Raw genomic sequence first — 17603 nt, forward strand, 5'->3', positions numbered from 1 at the left:
ATGTATAAGACCGAGTAGTCATATTATGAATTAACAAACATAATCTAATGTGTATTTTTGTAAATCAAGAAGAAAATATACCAAAACAATTTTTGTTTATTCTCTATTTTCCCTGATTTTGCTCAATGTGTTGCCATTTAAGTTATTTATCAATTCAATTCTAAAATTAGTTAAAATTGGCGCTCATAATTTTGTTTGTATTTGTGGTTTGCCAGTTTTAGAGCCGTCATAAGGCTATGAGCGCTTGGTGAACACTTTACTTACACATCAAAATAAAACCTAGCGCAACAAAGTTCAACAATGATGTTTTTTAATTTTTATAATAATGAATAACACTTTATTATATATCTACATACATATATACATTATTACTATCTATTATTACATTCTGCTTCATTCAATAACAAAATATCAACGAAATGTAATTGATGATCACATTGCAGGTATGAACAAAATTCTATAAAATGTCTACAAAATCTGATACAGGCCGCATAACTCATACGGGGTGGCGGGCGGTGCTGTGCAGTATATCCTTTCTCATTTTTTAAAGTATATTTTCAACAGCCTGACGACTGGGGCTTCGAATATCACGGATATAAAAAACGCGACCCCGAACGACACGACAGCATTTCCTAAAAATATAACCCAGATCATGATGTTATTCAAATGGACAGTTCCATCCATTTGAGACGATGTCAATAGCATTATCACTGGATGGACAAGATACGTGCAATATGTCAAACGACTCAGTGGCAAAAGGCCAGGATACGAAAGCACCTTGTTAACGGGATTAGCCAGTCCCCAGCAGCACGAAAGTACAATCCAAGCTAGAGCGACTCCGAATGCTGTAAAGAAAGATGAAACCGACAGACAAAGCTTTATGAGAAAAGAGTAATTTCATAAATTATTATTATTCTGTAAGTGCATTGTGCTTCGCAGTAATATTAAGAAGAGGCCAAAATATTTGGATATTTTTTAGCTTACCAGTGTGTCCGATGCTGACATAAAATGCTGTGGCTATAACACTTAGCTGACCAGAATAAACGCCACAGATAACGAAAAATAATAGCCCAAGACTGCCGGACCAGAGGAGCAGGTTCGTTCGGTGCGATATTTTTGGTGGGGTTTTATTAACGTGCACTACGAAGCCAATAATCATACCTGCAATAATGAACATTAATATGGTTAGACGTAAAAAGAGAAACTATAGAATCACAATGGTCTTGAGAAAGATCTATTTTAATTTCTGTATTAAAATAAGTTTTTATAGCCTTTACGTTGCTTTTTTTAACTTAAAATTTCTAATGTAATTAGTTCCACTGGAGGAGAATAGTTTGAAGTAGTTCAAAATGCAATAGAGAACACTATTTTGACAATATAAGGTAGCTTAGATATACCTCTAAGCCAAACTAAATTTAGTTCAAAACTAACTAACTGAAAAAAAATCTTGTATTTGTATTACCAACAAATCTGTTTTTAGGGATTTATTATCCCTTGTTCCAACTCCGAGATACAATTTCTCAAATTTGTTAAAACACTTTTTTGATAAAGCTCTATCTTAAATGGAAAGATACCTTACTTTATTCTATTTCCACTTTTATAATTATTTTATTTTAACTAAATAGTTTCGTTGTTTAATAAATAGTTTTTGTAGCAGTTTTTCATAATTCTAAAATTCACTTTCTTTCCATGTACATGTACATATAAATTTATTTTCTTATTTTGTTTTCTCATATTGTTCAATGAATTGTGTGTATAAAACAAAATATATAAATTGAATTTATCGCGCAACTCAAACGGTTACGGGCCCAGTAGTTAATTTATTTTGGAACCAATCTAGTTCATTGAACCATGATGAGTACCTCAAATGTGCATGGCCGTATATCGCTCCGTAATCGAGAAAACTACATAACATGGAAGGCATTGATGGAAGCCGTTCTACATAGAGGAAGATTCTTAAAACATATAAAGGGCGAGACCTAACGCCTTGTAAGGCCTGAGGGGCAGATCAATGGGACCAGAAGGATTTGTACGCCCGTGCAGAGCTTCTTTTAGCAATGGAACTAAACATTGTTGCTTTGGCTGCGAACCTGGGATTTCTTGTCGGAAAACTATGACAAGAAAGGACAGCTCCAAAAGACTGAAGAGTATTGCAAATTGACAAACCTACAAATGGCTGCAGGACAATCAATGTCTGAATACGTCCGTGAATTCAAAACCAAAGGTATGAAAGTGATGTACTAGTTGTAGTGCTTCTTGGTGGATTATCAGATGACTTAAAGAACATAAGATCTGCTTTTGATGCTCACAGCCAATATCCTAAAGTAAAAACTGTTTTTACGAGATTACGAGTTGGATAAAAGAAGAAATAAATTTTTAACAACAATCTGCTCAGTGCCAAAGACTTCCGCACACAAAAACGCAAAAACACTTGACACACTTGCGGCAGAAAACACACACAACACACTCCGTTCTAAAAACGATTTAGATTCAACAAATAGGATAAAATACATATCAATAGAAAGTTGAAGAAAGTGCATATGAGCCTAAGTGTAATAAAAATCATTAACCATACAAAATCATTAAAAGTTCAATTATTTGGTAATTCGAATCTTTCCTGTATTTCAACACTTGCCTATTCTTAATTTGCGCATAAATTCTTATTAAGTAGGGGTCTTGGTGTCTGTCGTATGTTCGAAAGAACACCAATATTAGATTTGTGAAGTACTTACTTGAAGCTAAACATTTGAAACCGAGTATTTGTTAGGATTAGGACTCGTTCGTAAGCAACAAGTATCAATTGATTTCTTCACAGAAGTACGAGTATTATGGTTATGGCGGGCGTTAATACTGGAATCAAAGTAATAAACTTTTTTCAATTTTGGAATTTTTCGACTGCTGTTTTATTAGATTTTCATAAGTAGTTTTTTATTTTACTGTTTATAATTCCATTTTATTTTTTGATGTAGTTCTGTGTTTTCTGCTGGACAATTATGTTGAAATATCGATTTTGTTTTTGGGAGCAACATGGTGGACTATGAGAAAATAAGCAAATTGGTGGGATAAAATACAACATTAACAGATATGGTTATAATGGTACTTCTTCAGAATTATAAACATGTTATAAACAATGTTAGAGTAAGTGTGTTGCCATGTAGCATATTTAATAAACATATAAAGAACTAGTTATCTTTCAAGAAATGATGGCAAAGTTCTGCTAAAGTCTATATAGACATCCAATATAGCAGGAATAAGTAGTTGTTCTATTAAATGGCACGTACTTTTGTAAAAAGGCTAGTGCAACCTAATGTACGTACATAATATAGTATTCATCGTATTTTTAATTGACCGATAATGACAATTGTCATTAATTGCAATTGCGCAATTCTATAGAAGAAAAACAAAGGAACAAAGCAAATTAATTGCAAAAACAAAACATTCTTCAAATCCATGTTTCGTACTTGCTAATGAAAACTTTTAATAGTGTGTGGCTGCGAATATCAAATCAATATAAAAATTCAAAATTGGTGTCAAAATCAACATTAAAAAAGAGGATAAAATGCGACTTACACTGATAAGTCCATATCCCGTCTGTGGATTTTTCTAAAACTTTAACAACATTTTGAGTGCGATACAAACAATTTAATTCAATACCTTCCTTTTTTTTCTAAAACCAAACCCAAATCTTATCTTATCTATGTAACTTAAAGTTAGCAACAATATTTTACGTATGATAAAATAAGTTTGATTTCAAGGACGTTATCTTACGTGAATAACAACATTTTCAATAAAATTAAATAATTTTGAGGTCAATTAGTATACCATTAAACTAGTTTGATCTCTATCTTTAATTGTTGTCAAAATTGTTGTGTCGAAAATTAAAAACAAAACTTTTAAGTAGTATCTTTTTATTTGTGGTTAAAAACAGTTACTTCGATTTTGCTTGGATTTTTTTTTTGAACCTATACTAATTTTATATCACTTTATATTACACGATATACAATTTAAATGAAGCCGCTTGCGTTATTGGTTCGTAAGATATTTTGAGATTGTAGGTTAATGTTTAATTCAAAATTCATTTAAAAATAACATAAAAATTAATATGACTTACAGATGCAATTTGATTTAAAACTATTAAATAACGTAAAATTGTATGTCCAAAATGCTTTCTGTTTTAATGCACTTACTAATCATTAATTGCTATTAAAATGTAGTTTTTGTAAAATTAAAAGAATGCAGAGCACCCAGGGTATTTTCGGTTTTGGCAATCTAATCTGCAAGACCCAAATTACCAAATTGAGAACACCATTTTGATATGGAGGAAAGCAACACCAAATTTTCTAAGCTAATATCGAGTTATTTTGGCATTCTCAACTCAAAGAATCTTAGCTTTATTTCATTAAAAGCACATTTTACAGGCTGTTATTATAACATTAATCCCAAAATACATCCAATTTAATTAGTGGATAAAACAATGGATTATCTAATTGGCATGCATCAAATTATTCTGTTTTTCACTTTTCGGAAGTATCTAGTTTGCACAATACGACTACATTTAGTAACAAAAACATACCATTGTTTTTTTTATGATGAAATATTTACAAACTTAGACACTCTGGAAAAGTTCTATGCAGAGAGTTTAGGTCAATAAGAGCAATAAAACGCAATAAATGTTCTTTTGGGAAGAGGAAGTAATCTGAAATTGCGTATAAGTAAGTTAATTGTAATTGAGTTTAATTTACAAACAGTTTTGTGTATTTTTGTATTTTATAATGGCTCCCAAAGGATATTTCCATACATGAAAAATTGTAAAGCTGTCAAAGAACAAAGTGCACCAAGGGCAAAAGTTTGTTGTTTATTAAGGTAAACAACATGTCTCAAATATTTCACCCACATAAAGTCACACTCTTCCCCATCCTTCACAAAGTTATTTAAGAACATATTCACTCGCTCCTACACAAATTTAGTACTCTATCTTCATTTCAAAGATAGTTACATTTTAACTCGCAATTTCATGCATGTAACCTTTTTTTGTTAACGCAAACAAGCAAACAAAAAGCGATATTCTCTGCCAACCTGCAATGTACAGAATAAACAATGTTGGTTCGAGTCTCTCCCCGCATCTCTCATCACTACGACTAAGGAAAACTGGAAACTTTTCAAATAAAATATAATTTCCATCAGGACATAAGCTCTTCACACCGCAGCTCGTCATTCGTACCAGACAAAACTGCAACATTACTTTAAACGAAAACTGACAGTAACACCATAAATTGTTTTGTTTCTACTGTTTTGTTATTATTATTATTTTTTAAGATTCCATTCGGTTTGACATGATGAACATTTTTTTTTGTAAGATTTTCGTTTTCATTAAACAGAGACCTTTTGTCATTTTGAAGAATCTCAAGTACGTTGAGTAAATATTTTTATCAGTAGGTATTGTAAACACAATTTTTTAAAAAGTATTATTTGTAATTTTGTGTATCAACGTTTTAAGTTATTCTTCGGCTTTATTCGACCCAATAGATTTGTATGCAATTTTCTCTTGAATGTTTTTTTCTCAATTTTGATTTTTTGAATACAAAACATTCATCTTAGTACTGCTCCAGAAGGTAGCCCCCATATGACTGTTATTTTGTTTTAGCTTTCTCAGGAAGTAATAAACGGATTTAATTATTTTATTTTTTGAACGAGCTCTTATATTGTCTTAGTAGTATTTGATGATCAAAAATGTTTGGATTTGAATAATAATATTAATTTTTAACTTCCCATAGGAAGTCATTGTAATGGGTCTGATTTGTCAAATTGAAAATTTTGACATTTCTCGACGTTTCAAGGTCCCTAGAGTCGAAATAAAAGATTTGTAGAAAGATGTTCGTACGTCCGTACGTTCGCGACGGTTTTTTCGTCGTCCATAGCTCATGAACCAGAAGAGATATCGATTTCAAATAAATTTTGTTATACAGATAATAAGGCAGAAAGGTGCAGAAAGGGCTCTCAACAAAATTGCGTCGGTGGTTTTTTTCAATCAAAAGCGCTAGAAACTTGAATTAAATTTTATATAATATATTGAAACGTGATATCAAAGAAATATATTTTTTGAAAAAATCCATTTAATTTTATATATCAAAAAAACTGGAAAAAAAAATTTGTCACCCCCAAAATTGTACGACTAAAATATGATTTCATCTCCAAAACAATTTTGTACAATGAAGAATAATGTTTTAACATCTGATAAAATTTTGAGAAAAATCGAATTGACAGTTTTTTTATAAAAAATAAAAATCTAAAAAAACATTACTCAAAGTTGGTAAAAATTGAATATCGATTCAAATATCTTTTCAAAAACTTGAAATTTAGGCTTCCAACTTATTTTAACTTATAAGACATATTGTTTACAACATTCTGAAAAAATGTTGAGAAAAATCGAATTGACAATTCTCTTACAAAAAATAAAAACCTAAACAAAAATTAATAAAAGTAGTAAAAAATTGATTTTCGACTCAAATATCTTTTCAAAACAAAGATATTGGCTTTAAAGTATTTTTATCTTTCAAAAAATATTGTTGTTAACATTCAGTAAAATTTTGAAAAAATCTAATTAACTGTTGTTGAACAAAAAATTAAAAACCTAAAAAAAAATTAATTAATTAAGTTGGTAAAAATTTACTTTTGACTCAAATAGCTTTTCAAAAATTAAAAATATTGGCTTCAAACTTATTTTATTTCACAGAAAATATTGTTTTCGATATTCAGTAATTTTTATATAAAAATCCAACAGTCCGTTTTTTCATAAAAAATAAAATCTACAAAAAATAGTACGCAAATTTGGTAAAAATTGATACGATTGATACGAGTACATATAGACAAACTTTTAAGCAAGACAAATCGACAGACGGGATGGGAAGTTATCACTGTGTGTCGCATCCCACCCTCTTTTTACTTTTGAATTCGATGTTGAAACAAAGTCTAACAATATTTATGAAATTTCAATGTAAGATGAATATTTTTAATTTCTTACAAATATAGAAAAATTTTATAAGACATTTTTGAAAAAAATATATATATATAAGATATAGATGGACTGCATGCGAGATGTCTTGGGTTCGACCCTGCCTATGCCACCTACATTTTTTTTCAAAGGTACTGCCTCTTGCGAGGAATTGACAAGTTCTCCAAAAGTAATTCTTGTCATGAAAAGTGCTTTCTCAAATTAGCCGTTCGGATTCGGCTTAAAACTGACAACAGTAATCACACACAGGAATGGTTGAGAGTTGTCAGTCACTAGGCCCTAGCTCTCAAATGGACTGTTAATTTTTAATACGAGCATTCAAAAATGTATTTGTCTTAAAATCTTTTATTAAGGCTCTAGGGACCTTGAAACTTCAAAAAATGTCGACATTTTCAATTCGACAAATCGGACGGGAGAGTACGATAACTCAGGCGACAAATTTAATGACAATTTTGTAAATAGAACACTTTAAAACAATAATTTTTTTACTATGTCTTGAAAATTATTAGAAATATTTTAATTAAATTATTTTTTCTTTGGTATAGTATTTAGGTAGTCTTATTTTGATAGTAATAATAAAATAAATTGTGCATGCATCCCACCTTGCACCCCTCCCATAATAAGAAATGCTTGTTCTTAATCTAAACTGTTCTTAAGAAATCTAAAATATCTTGTCGATTACATTAACTTCTTATGGGAAGTAACAAAACAAATTACTCACTCACCCACAATATATGGCCCGACTCTCTGCCAGGGTTTATCGTAAAGAAAATTAAATGATTCAAACGGATTCGCCACCTTGTGTGTGTAATTGTAATGTATCGATATCATGCCTGATACACCCCACGAGCTCACCAAACACGTCAAAAGGATCAAAATTGTTGTTTTAAAATATCTGAAACAATATAATGAAAAAAACAAAATTGTATGTATCAGCTGACCTTTAAAAGTGTTCCTATTCATACGAGTATCCTTTTCTTACCTTGTAGAATAAACTAACAGCAATGTAGCCATGATATAGAATTGCATGTCGTTTGCCATATACCAGGACCAAACCATACACATCTGGTTAAGTGGAAAGAAATTATTGATGTAAATGATATTACGCCACCAATAGTCGGAGCAAGTCTGCACTGCAAACTGGGGCTGGAATACAGATCTGTCGAATGTGTACCTGCAGAAATTAGGAAGAACAAGAAAACAATAGATATAAAAAAGGGCAAATATTCTGATCACATATGTCTGTTGAAAATTTTGTTTTGTTTTTTGTTTTTTTGTCTTGAGTATGAGTATGCTAATGTGGGTTGGAGTGGAGGTTTGGTATGCCAAGGGTATATATAAACATAATACTGCTATATTTTTAGTAAGAGAAAGGGATGCTGACTTAATATTTTACTTATACATATTATACACATGCCTAAAATACATACATACTTTCATGGGTATGAAAATAAACTATAACAGGGTTCAAGATCAAACCATCAAACAAGATATCTCTATGACCCACTTTTTCGACAGTATATTTTTAAAATTTAATCAACAGACATATTTAAAAGGGTCAGAAAACAAATATGAATGTGTCTATTTAACTTTTAACATAGAAATGGATTTTCTTCTACCAGAAAATATTAAACTGCCTGCATTTGTATACGATTGAAAAGATTTGATTTAAGGTTTTTTTATTCGATACAAATTAAAACATATAAATTTCCATGCTAAAGGGTTACATAACGAATTTTAATCTTGCAGGATTTGTCAAAAAATGAACATATTGCCAAGGACAAAGTATAAATGTAGTAAAGACGTTTTGTTAGTGTTTTTTTAGTTCATATCTCCAGTTTTCATTGTGAACAATCTAATTCATGTCAGATTATCTTTATTTTATGTATGTATATTATTACGCAGTGTTTGTCTTATTGACTCATTCACTCCATAGTACCTTATCGTTTCTATGCACTTTTTAGACCAGATGCCACATACTATTTTCCATTCTTCTTTTATTGATTTTTTTTTTCGTGAAATTTGTAAAGCTATAATTACATATATGCCCTTTCAAATTTCAAATTAATAAGTCTTAAAATAAAAAAAAATCCTTCTATTTAGGGATTTAGGCTTAATTTTTATATGGAACGCTATCTTAATAATTCTTCTTTGTAAATGAGGTTAAATTAACTTATACTCACACAACTTGTCTATACTTCTTAAGTTAAAATAAGTGGTTCTGGAGTTTAACAATAAATTTGTATTTGCTCTAAGTAAGTGTCGGTATAATTTGTATTCGAAGTTCAAGGCTCTAGGCAGAAAATGCATTCATTCAAAAATCCAACCAATAATATTATAAGTATCGAAAAAGTTCATAAATTAGTGTCTATAAACGCAGCACAAAAATGTTAATAGGGTTTATGCAAAATAAAAAAAATAAAAGGAATTGAGGATCTTTTCATAAAAAAATATTTGAATAGAAGTATTTTAAGTAAACAAAAGTACTTTTGCTTTTGAGGACTTAATTAAATTAGTTAGTAAGCTCTTATTTAAAATACTCACTTCAGTGAAAGTTCATAAAATTCAACGACAAATAAATATGCAGGTGTTAATCTAATATATCGATACATGACAATCAGAAAGCTTTTATTCATGCTTTTCCTCAGAAAGCCATCACGTTTCGAATGTTCTGTTTGCTTGTTTTTATCTTGTCGGAGAAAAAGCAAAGTTACTAGAAATCCACTTATAAAAAAGAATGTGTCCACCGAAAATGTTGCATTACCAATAAATTGATATAAAAAGTTACGTTCTGTAATTACACGTAAAAACTAAAATAAAAAAATAAACAAAAATAAGTTAGTATAAATAGTAAATTTTCACTATATAACGCTTGAAAATAAGGTACCGTAAAATAAGAGTAAAATTAAAAAGGCACTACAAATGTTTACTGCTAATTGTAGGATAGAATGAAGAAAGATACTTAATTTCTCATATTGATTGATCAGTTTATATACTTTGGTGTTCTTAAAACTTTTAAGGGCTAGTAAGAGCTATCATTGGTTTTTAGCATTGAATCCAATCATTGGAATTTTTAAAAAAGGTCGTTTATATCTATTATTGAAGATTGTTCCCATTGACAAAATTTCCTATTGAAATAAAGTGATATTTGCTTTTTTTTAATGTTTTAAAAAAATTACTTGATATGTATGTTTATCGATAATTTTAAAATACAAATATTTTTGCTGTGTTTTTTTGAAACAATAAAACACGAAGAGACTTGATTTACTGGCGAGAGTTTTGTTAAATTTCGCTTCAAAATATAAAGTCTCATATCTGTCTTATCTATGAATCCTCTCAAATGACTGAGAAAATATCATTGCAAAGTCTTATTTCGCTATGAGCGCATGTTCTTTAGAGAAATAAAATTTGATTGCATAATGCATATCTTTGATTCAATTCAGGAATATTATGAAAATTACTATTTAACCTTTTATTTATTTGCGATAAAATGTATCTAACAATTAACTATAAGACGGTAAACCTTAATCGTTCTTTGACATTTGTAAATATTATAAAGGAATTGTCAGATTGGCTTTTCTTTAATATAAGACACTTATTACATTGCACAAAATGTATGTTGTGTATATATACGGATTAAATAAAGTCTAGCAATCTATTATTTTCTTTTGGAAACGAAAACGACAATAAATTATCAGTTAATTTCTGACAATAAATAATTGTAGGATATTAATGGTAGATAATTGTCAGGACTTGTTAAGTCTGGCAATATTTCAAGATTTACAAATCTTTCATACCCTTAACTTTGCATATGTTTGATACAATAAATATTAATAAAATATAATGCATTTCAAATTACTTTACGGTACAAATTTAAAGTATACATTCCTGTCAAAATCTTACCCTATTCTCTCCAATTACAAACATTTCCAAATACGTATGAACTAGAATTGTCCAAAGCACCGATAAGACTCTTAATCCATGAACACAACTTGTTTGATTCTGTTCAAATTGTCTTCATTAATATATGCAAATTAAAACCATCTAAATATAGTTTCGATTTCTTACCTCCACTTTCTGATCTATAGATAGTATTGTGCTGGCGTTCCTTTGAAATGCAAAACACAAAAGTATCTCTTGGTGAATTCCTTAAACAAAGGAAGATTAATATGATTATTGATTATATATGTATGCATAAATGATTTATATTTTTTGTATTCCTAGCACATTTTCCAATATATAATACGAACCCAAATCAGTTTTTTTCATCTCATCCAATGGGAAGTCAACATGATTGGCATTTACATCACTGCATGCCTGTTTCGCTATTACACCTTCATTTCCTTGTGTTACTTCCTGCTTGGCTTCCGGTTGAAAGGTTTCCTGCTTTTTATCCTGTTTGTTATTCTTTTGCAGATCAGCTTCTATGTCAACATTATTGCTATCGATGTTGGTGCTTAACTTTGTCATTTGATATATTTCGAATGCTTTGCCTTTTAAATCTGGATTAACTCCGATTTTGGGATCGACCTTTACGTTATTAGTCATTTTCCGTATTCTTTTTATTTCATTGATATTTGACTCGTAGCAAGTTGCAACTAAAACAACCCCCACTAATCCTATGCAAAAGGTGCTGGAATATATTTGATGATTTCAAAAAACATATAAAATGACCAACGATATACTTACAAAAAGAAAACAAATTTGGTATCCTTCCAAAGACAATATCGTCCTGGAACGATGCGGACCGACTTGATGTTCACATGGGAGTTGTTGTTAGGAATCAGTCCTGATGAAAGCATCTGTACGTGTGGATCTAGTTTAAGAATAGCTTCGACATCTCGAGGAATACAGGATTTCGGTAGACATTCACCAAGCTGCAATTCAGCTGTCTAGTTGAGATTGAAAACTGTTAGTTCATAAATAAGTAGATATAAAGGAGTAATAGAGTACAAATTATTTAAACGGTTTACTTTTTCATAAAGAGTTGGCGTTTGTTCTAATTTGTATCTCTATTGTCACGGGGAAATTTTCTCGAAAATGGACTACTAGATATAAGTATTAAGAGAAATTTAAAACTTAGAAAAGATTTTTCCAAGCATTTAGACAAGTTGCAGTTGGAGGATACTGAAACTGAAATGTCTTCAAGATAATCAGAAATTTGTTGTAATTTAAAATTATTGAGCGATTGATCTTGGAAAACGCAAATACTGTCAATTAATCCTCAATCAACTCTATCATGTGTATTTGTACATATACATATATACTAACGTTTGAGATAATTATTTTTTGGATGTATCGTATACAGTAAACAAACGAATTTCTAAATATTTCATATAATTTTCCATTAAATGAGCTAATTACTCGTAGAATATCAATATCAATATGTAAGCAAATAAACATAATATATAGCTATAAAAAAGAGCTAGGATTACAAGTTTGAAAGAAATTCTTAAAAAGAATCTCGATGTTTTCCTTTAACGACCAGCGAAACAGGCCAAGCAGGGTGCTTTGATTTACTAATAATATTATAGACGTATTTTAAGTGTAAACATTTGAGAGTTAATTTTTTTTTTATTTTTTTTACCCATGTCATATGGTATCTTCTTTGTGGTCAATTCATTTTCAATCATACTCACGCTAAAGGTTTTAAGTTTCAGTTATTTATGTTAAATTCATGCAGTTATTTTAAAAAAATGTAAAAACATAATGTATGTAAATAAAACAATATGTTTCAAACTTAGTTTTTGAATACAATTTAACTCACATTTCTATGAACAAAGTTCGAGTTTACACTTCGTTAATCTGACTGTATGTGATAGACATGATTGTTTGATTACATAGATCAGTGTAATCTTTCAAAGCATATCTTAACACAATAATAATGTACTTTTGCACAAATTAATAACGTTTTAGTAATTACCACTAGAATCACTTTTCCAAATATTATGGTTAAAATTGTATTACTCACCAAATTATATGGTGCCCAAGCAGCAATATGTATAGTTGCTACATTAAATTCAAACTCCATATGTTTTCGGTCATCTTGGTGGTTGATTTCCATGCAACATTGCCTTTGTCCTAGCCATTTATTGCTCCCAAAAAAAAGTTGTCCCCGGTAATGACCAGACGAATCGTAAGCTGGAGAAAATGACAACAAAATTGAAATATTGGGAGCTTAAATCGATTTCATTTATTTTTAATACTAAACAAGAGGCAAAAAGCGTTAATCATACTTATAAAGGAAATAAATGCAAGTGAAATGTGATAATTTATCGTCATGATAACAGTTTTACATATTTTAGTATTATTTTTAGTTTAAGAATACATTTTGATTAATTTAATAATTTTCTCAACTAATTATTAGTCAACCAAATTAGAACGTGGCATATTTTAAGTTGATGCGCATCACAAGTTGTTGTTTTATGAGGGTCATTAATGTTTCACTTCGCTTATAGGAATAAACTTAACCCATACGTAGTGAGACTAGTTGAAATTTAAAATGTAATTGAATATGTTAGCTGACATTAAACGGCTTTATTTTCAAGGAGTCAGCTGAAACCATGAAATTGATGAAATCGAAGTTGACGTATTAAAAACTCTTAGTGTTATAGTCTTATGCCTTTTTTTTAAGTTCAATGCCTGGAAGATAAATTTGGGCTTTAAGATTTACATGACTAATAGGTAGACATACTTTGCAAATATTTCTTTACGAGATATATAGCATTTATCTTCAAAAACTTAGAATTGTTTACAAATAGAACAAAAACAATACAATTTTCGTTTGGAGAAAGGTGATAAAATAAGAAAAGGACCTTTTTTTAAAGCAAGTTTGTTTCTTTTTTGTGAGTAAATATAAAAAATTAGTGAGATAACGGTGTACAACAGTACACCGTAAAAAGATAAGATTATAAAAATTCCGCTTATTCAAAATCCCGAGCAATTGCAATCTCTCTTTTTAAAGTCATGTCAAATTCAAATAACAACGGAAGTAAGAGGCTTTAATGTTTGACCTACATATGTAATTCGTTTTGTCTTTATTGTACGTAAACATTTATTTTTGTTTAAAGTATATACTCTTGGGCAAACATTATTGTCATATTCATTTACAGCAAATCTACCTCTCGGGAATAGTTTTACGGTTTTTTTTTTATTTCAGTTTTTAATAAAAAAAAATCGCGTGATATGACAGTGAACCAATAAAGCTAGAGACTTTAATTAAATTCTATATTATATATTGTAACGTGATAACAAACAAGTATATTCTTGGAAAAAATCCAATTAACTTTTTTTTAAATAAAAGAACTAAAGAAAAAATGTTGTCACCTCGAAAATTTTACGAATAAAAAATGGTTTTATCTCCAAAACAATTTTGTGCAACGAAAAATAACGTTTTTGACATCTGGTTTAAGTAATAAAAAAATCGAATTGACAGTTTTTTATAAAAAATAAAAACCTGAAAATAACGAAAAGTTCGGCAAAATTAATTTTCGATTTTGAAATCAAACTTTTTCATTATATGCAAAATATTGTTGGAAATTTGTAAAATTTTTAGGAATAATTCAACTGACAACTTTTTTACAAAAACACGTAGTCCTACTAACATTTTTAGCAAGACGAATTGGGAGAGGGGATGGGAAGTTATCAGTGTGGGTCGCATCCCAGCCTCTTTTATAATGATGTTTATTATTTGTTTTAATTAAATGAAATAACAAAGTTATCTATGAAAGTTAACCTACCTTCGGAAAAATATATACCTACCTAATTTTCAAGGCAGTACCTGAGTTGTATTTGTACCTTACCTAGGTATATCTACGTTTGAAAAAATTTTGAACAGAAATATTAAGGGGGGGTAAACCTTCTTTGTAGATTCATATCACATATGTTTACTTTAAATACCAATTGAATAGATGAAGGCTATCAGTAGGTAATTAGAATTCAATTTGTCAAGTGCAACATTTCGTTCGGTCATTGAAACACAGAAACATTATTCACCTACTTATGTACAAACTAAAAACATATGTAAATCTAGGTCCTATAGTTAATACCTATGTATGCAATTTACATTATGTAAATAATATTATGTTTTATATTCAACTGAGAAAAATTAAATTAGGCAGATAGGTACATAAAGTTTTCAGTTTTTTCTTGAGTAAGGTAAGTAAGGTACTAACATATACCTAGGGATCTTGTTGAACCTTCGCCGATTTACGTTGTTTATCAATGTTTTGATTAACTTTAAATACTTTATGTAATTTTTGTTTTACTTGAAAACAAACTGTAAATTGATTTTTTTTACAAACCACATCAAATTATAGTTGCAACATGCAACACGTTGCCAAAACTCTTAAATAAAACAAAAACAGCGTAAAAAAGATATTGTCGATGAATATATCAATAATAAGATGAGATAGGTATACTTCTACGTATGTACATTACAATACAAAAACACTTCCATTAAAATGTATCCTCGATCGGGATGAATTTTGAATGAATCTAAGGTTGAAACTAAATGATCAAGACCAAGCTACGTTATGAAAAACTGCTGCTAGCGAAAAATGTTGCTTGATATAAGATTTTTTTGTTCATCATTAAGTTTTAACATAAGTTTCATAATTAAGTGCTGTTGTGGTTGAATTCTGAGAAAAGTGTACTTTTGAACCACTCTTCTACAAAACATTGCATAGTAGTTTTTACATAATTTACAAATTCTCTTGTGGGAATTGTCAAGCCTCTAATAATCTTATTTTCGAATTGACGAAAGTGTACTAAATGTTTCTTGTTTAAGGAGTGTCTTTGTTTTGACATTTGATTTTGTCCATAAACAATTTGCATACATCAGTGATTTTCTTTAGCACAGATTTTGCAATATATCCTACAAAATATGTTAAGAATAGTTCATCGTCATTTTCATTTATTTCATTTCAATTATTTTTAACGTCTCCTTAACCAAATTAAGACAAAATAATTTATTTGATTTAAGTTAGGCATTGTAAAATGTAAAAAAAGTTTCAAGAAAAAGTAATGCATTATTTATGTTCATGTATGTAAGTACTTTAAACAAATTACATGTATTACATTTTTGTTAAAGTTTATTTGAAAAGTTTTACAACCTTCAAATGCCTTTACTCATAAGGCACATGGTCCAATTCTATTTGTAATTATTCAATGGTTCCATCGTATTGAAGATGGAGCGTTGAGATAAGTTGTATATTTAAGCAAAGCTACAAAACCTTATGAAAATCATACTTCATATCCAAGTATGCAATAATTAGTGGGATTCTGAATCGAAAAAGAAAAAAATGGGATCTAACTTAGAAAACTGCCAAGCTGGTTAAAAAAAATAAAAAAATATATTTGTTTGTTATGTTATGGGTCTTTTTGTTGAAAAAGGTGGAGGAATAAATCGTAATGTTCTTATTATAAAGGGTGGTTATATTTTAAAGGCTAATGTTGAATATGAACCACTTCTAAACGTCAAGCCTTTTTCTGCATTTTATTTCTTAATTTTACACTAACCCAATTTGAGCTATACACAAATAACTAATCGAGTAACGCCTTAAACTTATTTAAGCTTATTATAAAAATGGCCGATCAAATCAAAATGCATATCGTGCACTTCTTCATCGGAAAAATTGTGCAAAATATAAGCAAACCGGATCTGTAGGAAATGTGAAAACACCAGTGCATGTTTGCACAGCTCGTAGCGTAAAAAATGTTGCTGCTGTTAGCAATAGTGTGGCTGAAGAGTCCTCCATAAAGACCATGACCAAGAACTAAAGCCTCTTGGTCATATCAAGCGTCATCAATGCTCAGATTGGTGGCAAGGAATGGCACCACTTGACGACCAATTTTAGAAGAAAATCATCTTCAGTGATAAGCAGAATTGCCGAATTTGGGCGAACGATCATCCAAAAGTCATCGTCGATATTTTTTTCCATACATAATTGAACCAAATACTGCCATGGCTCAATGATGTATAATCATATTAAAAAGAAATAGCAATCATTTTGTTTTATTTAAAATCAACGTCGGCCCTTAAAATTTAACCACCCTTTAGTTCATGCATTTACCAAATTTGTAACATTCCAAACATTTGAAACTTTACAATGAATTAATGATTGCATAGCAAATTTAACGAGTTTAAAATTTAAAAAAAATGTGTCTATAATATGGTTTTGATCTTCACATGATTGCTTAAAGGATGAGTAGGGCAAAGGGTCGGGTAAAAAGATATATAGATACGGTCCACCACATATTAACAACCAATTTAGGTAGAAACTCCATGAACGAAACCACAATCCAATTTTATATTGCTTACTGGAATAAATGTAAGTTGGTGAACTATTTTCGAAAGTTGTAACCAGAATATGAAAACATTGTTTATATACAAAAAATTTCTGATAAGGATATAACAAAATAAAATCTTTGGATCTTGAAATAGTATAAGAAATCCATAAAATTCGTATATGTATGTCAGATGTTCAAATAGCAATGCGTATTTCAAGTTGTAGTAACCGTCGTATAAGCTTAGGAAAGGAAACTGTAACACCGTTGAAATAACTATTGTACGAACTGAAATTTGGATACT

At 29.7% G+C, this 17603-nt stretch overlaps 1 protein-coding gene across 3 annotated transcripts in view; it reads right to left on the reverse strand.

Moving 5' to 3' along the window:
- Positions 1-312: 312 nt before the first annotated feature.
- LOC129947292 (uncharacterized) overlaps positions 313-17603 on the reverse strand; it is a 35264-nt gene continuing 17973 nt past the window's right edge. For all 3 annotated transcript variants that reach the window (XM_056057803.1, XM_056057804.1, XM_056057802.1), the window contains 10 exons: positions 12984-13153; positions 11702-11904; positions 11263-11645; positions 11081-11160; positions 10916-11014; positions 9557-9822; positions 7995-8186; positions 7738-7907; positions 985-1161; positions 313-845 (listed from right to left, as the gene is read on the reverse strand). In XM_056057803.1, the coding sequence (XP_055913778.1) occupies positions 538-845; positions 985-1161; positions 7738-7907; positions 7995-8186; positions 9557-9822; positions 10916-11014; positions 11081-11160; positions 11263-11645; positions 11702-11904; positions 12984-13153 (2048 nt within the window). In that variant the 3' untranslated portion in view covers positions 313-537. The remainder of the gene's footprint in view (positions 846-984; positions 1162-7737; positions 7908-7994; positions 8187-9556; positions 9823-10915; positions 11015-11080; positions 11161-11262; positions 11646-11701; positions 11905-12983; positions 13154-17603) is intronic.

Source organism: Eupeodes corollae, chromosome 2 (genome assembly GCF_945859685.1).
Source record: "Eupeodes corollae chromosome 2, idEupCoro1.1, whole genome shotgun sequence".
NCBI lineage: Eukaryota > Metazoa > Arthropoda > Insecta > Diptera > Syrphidae > Eupeodes > Eupeodes corollae.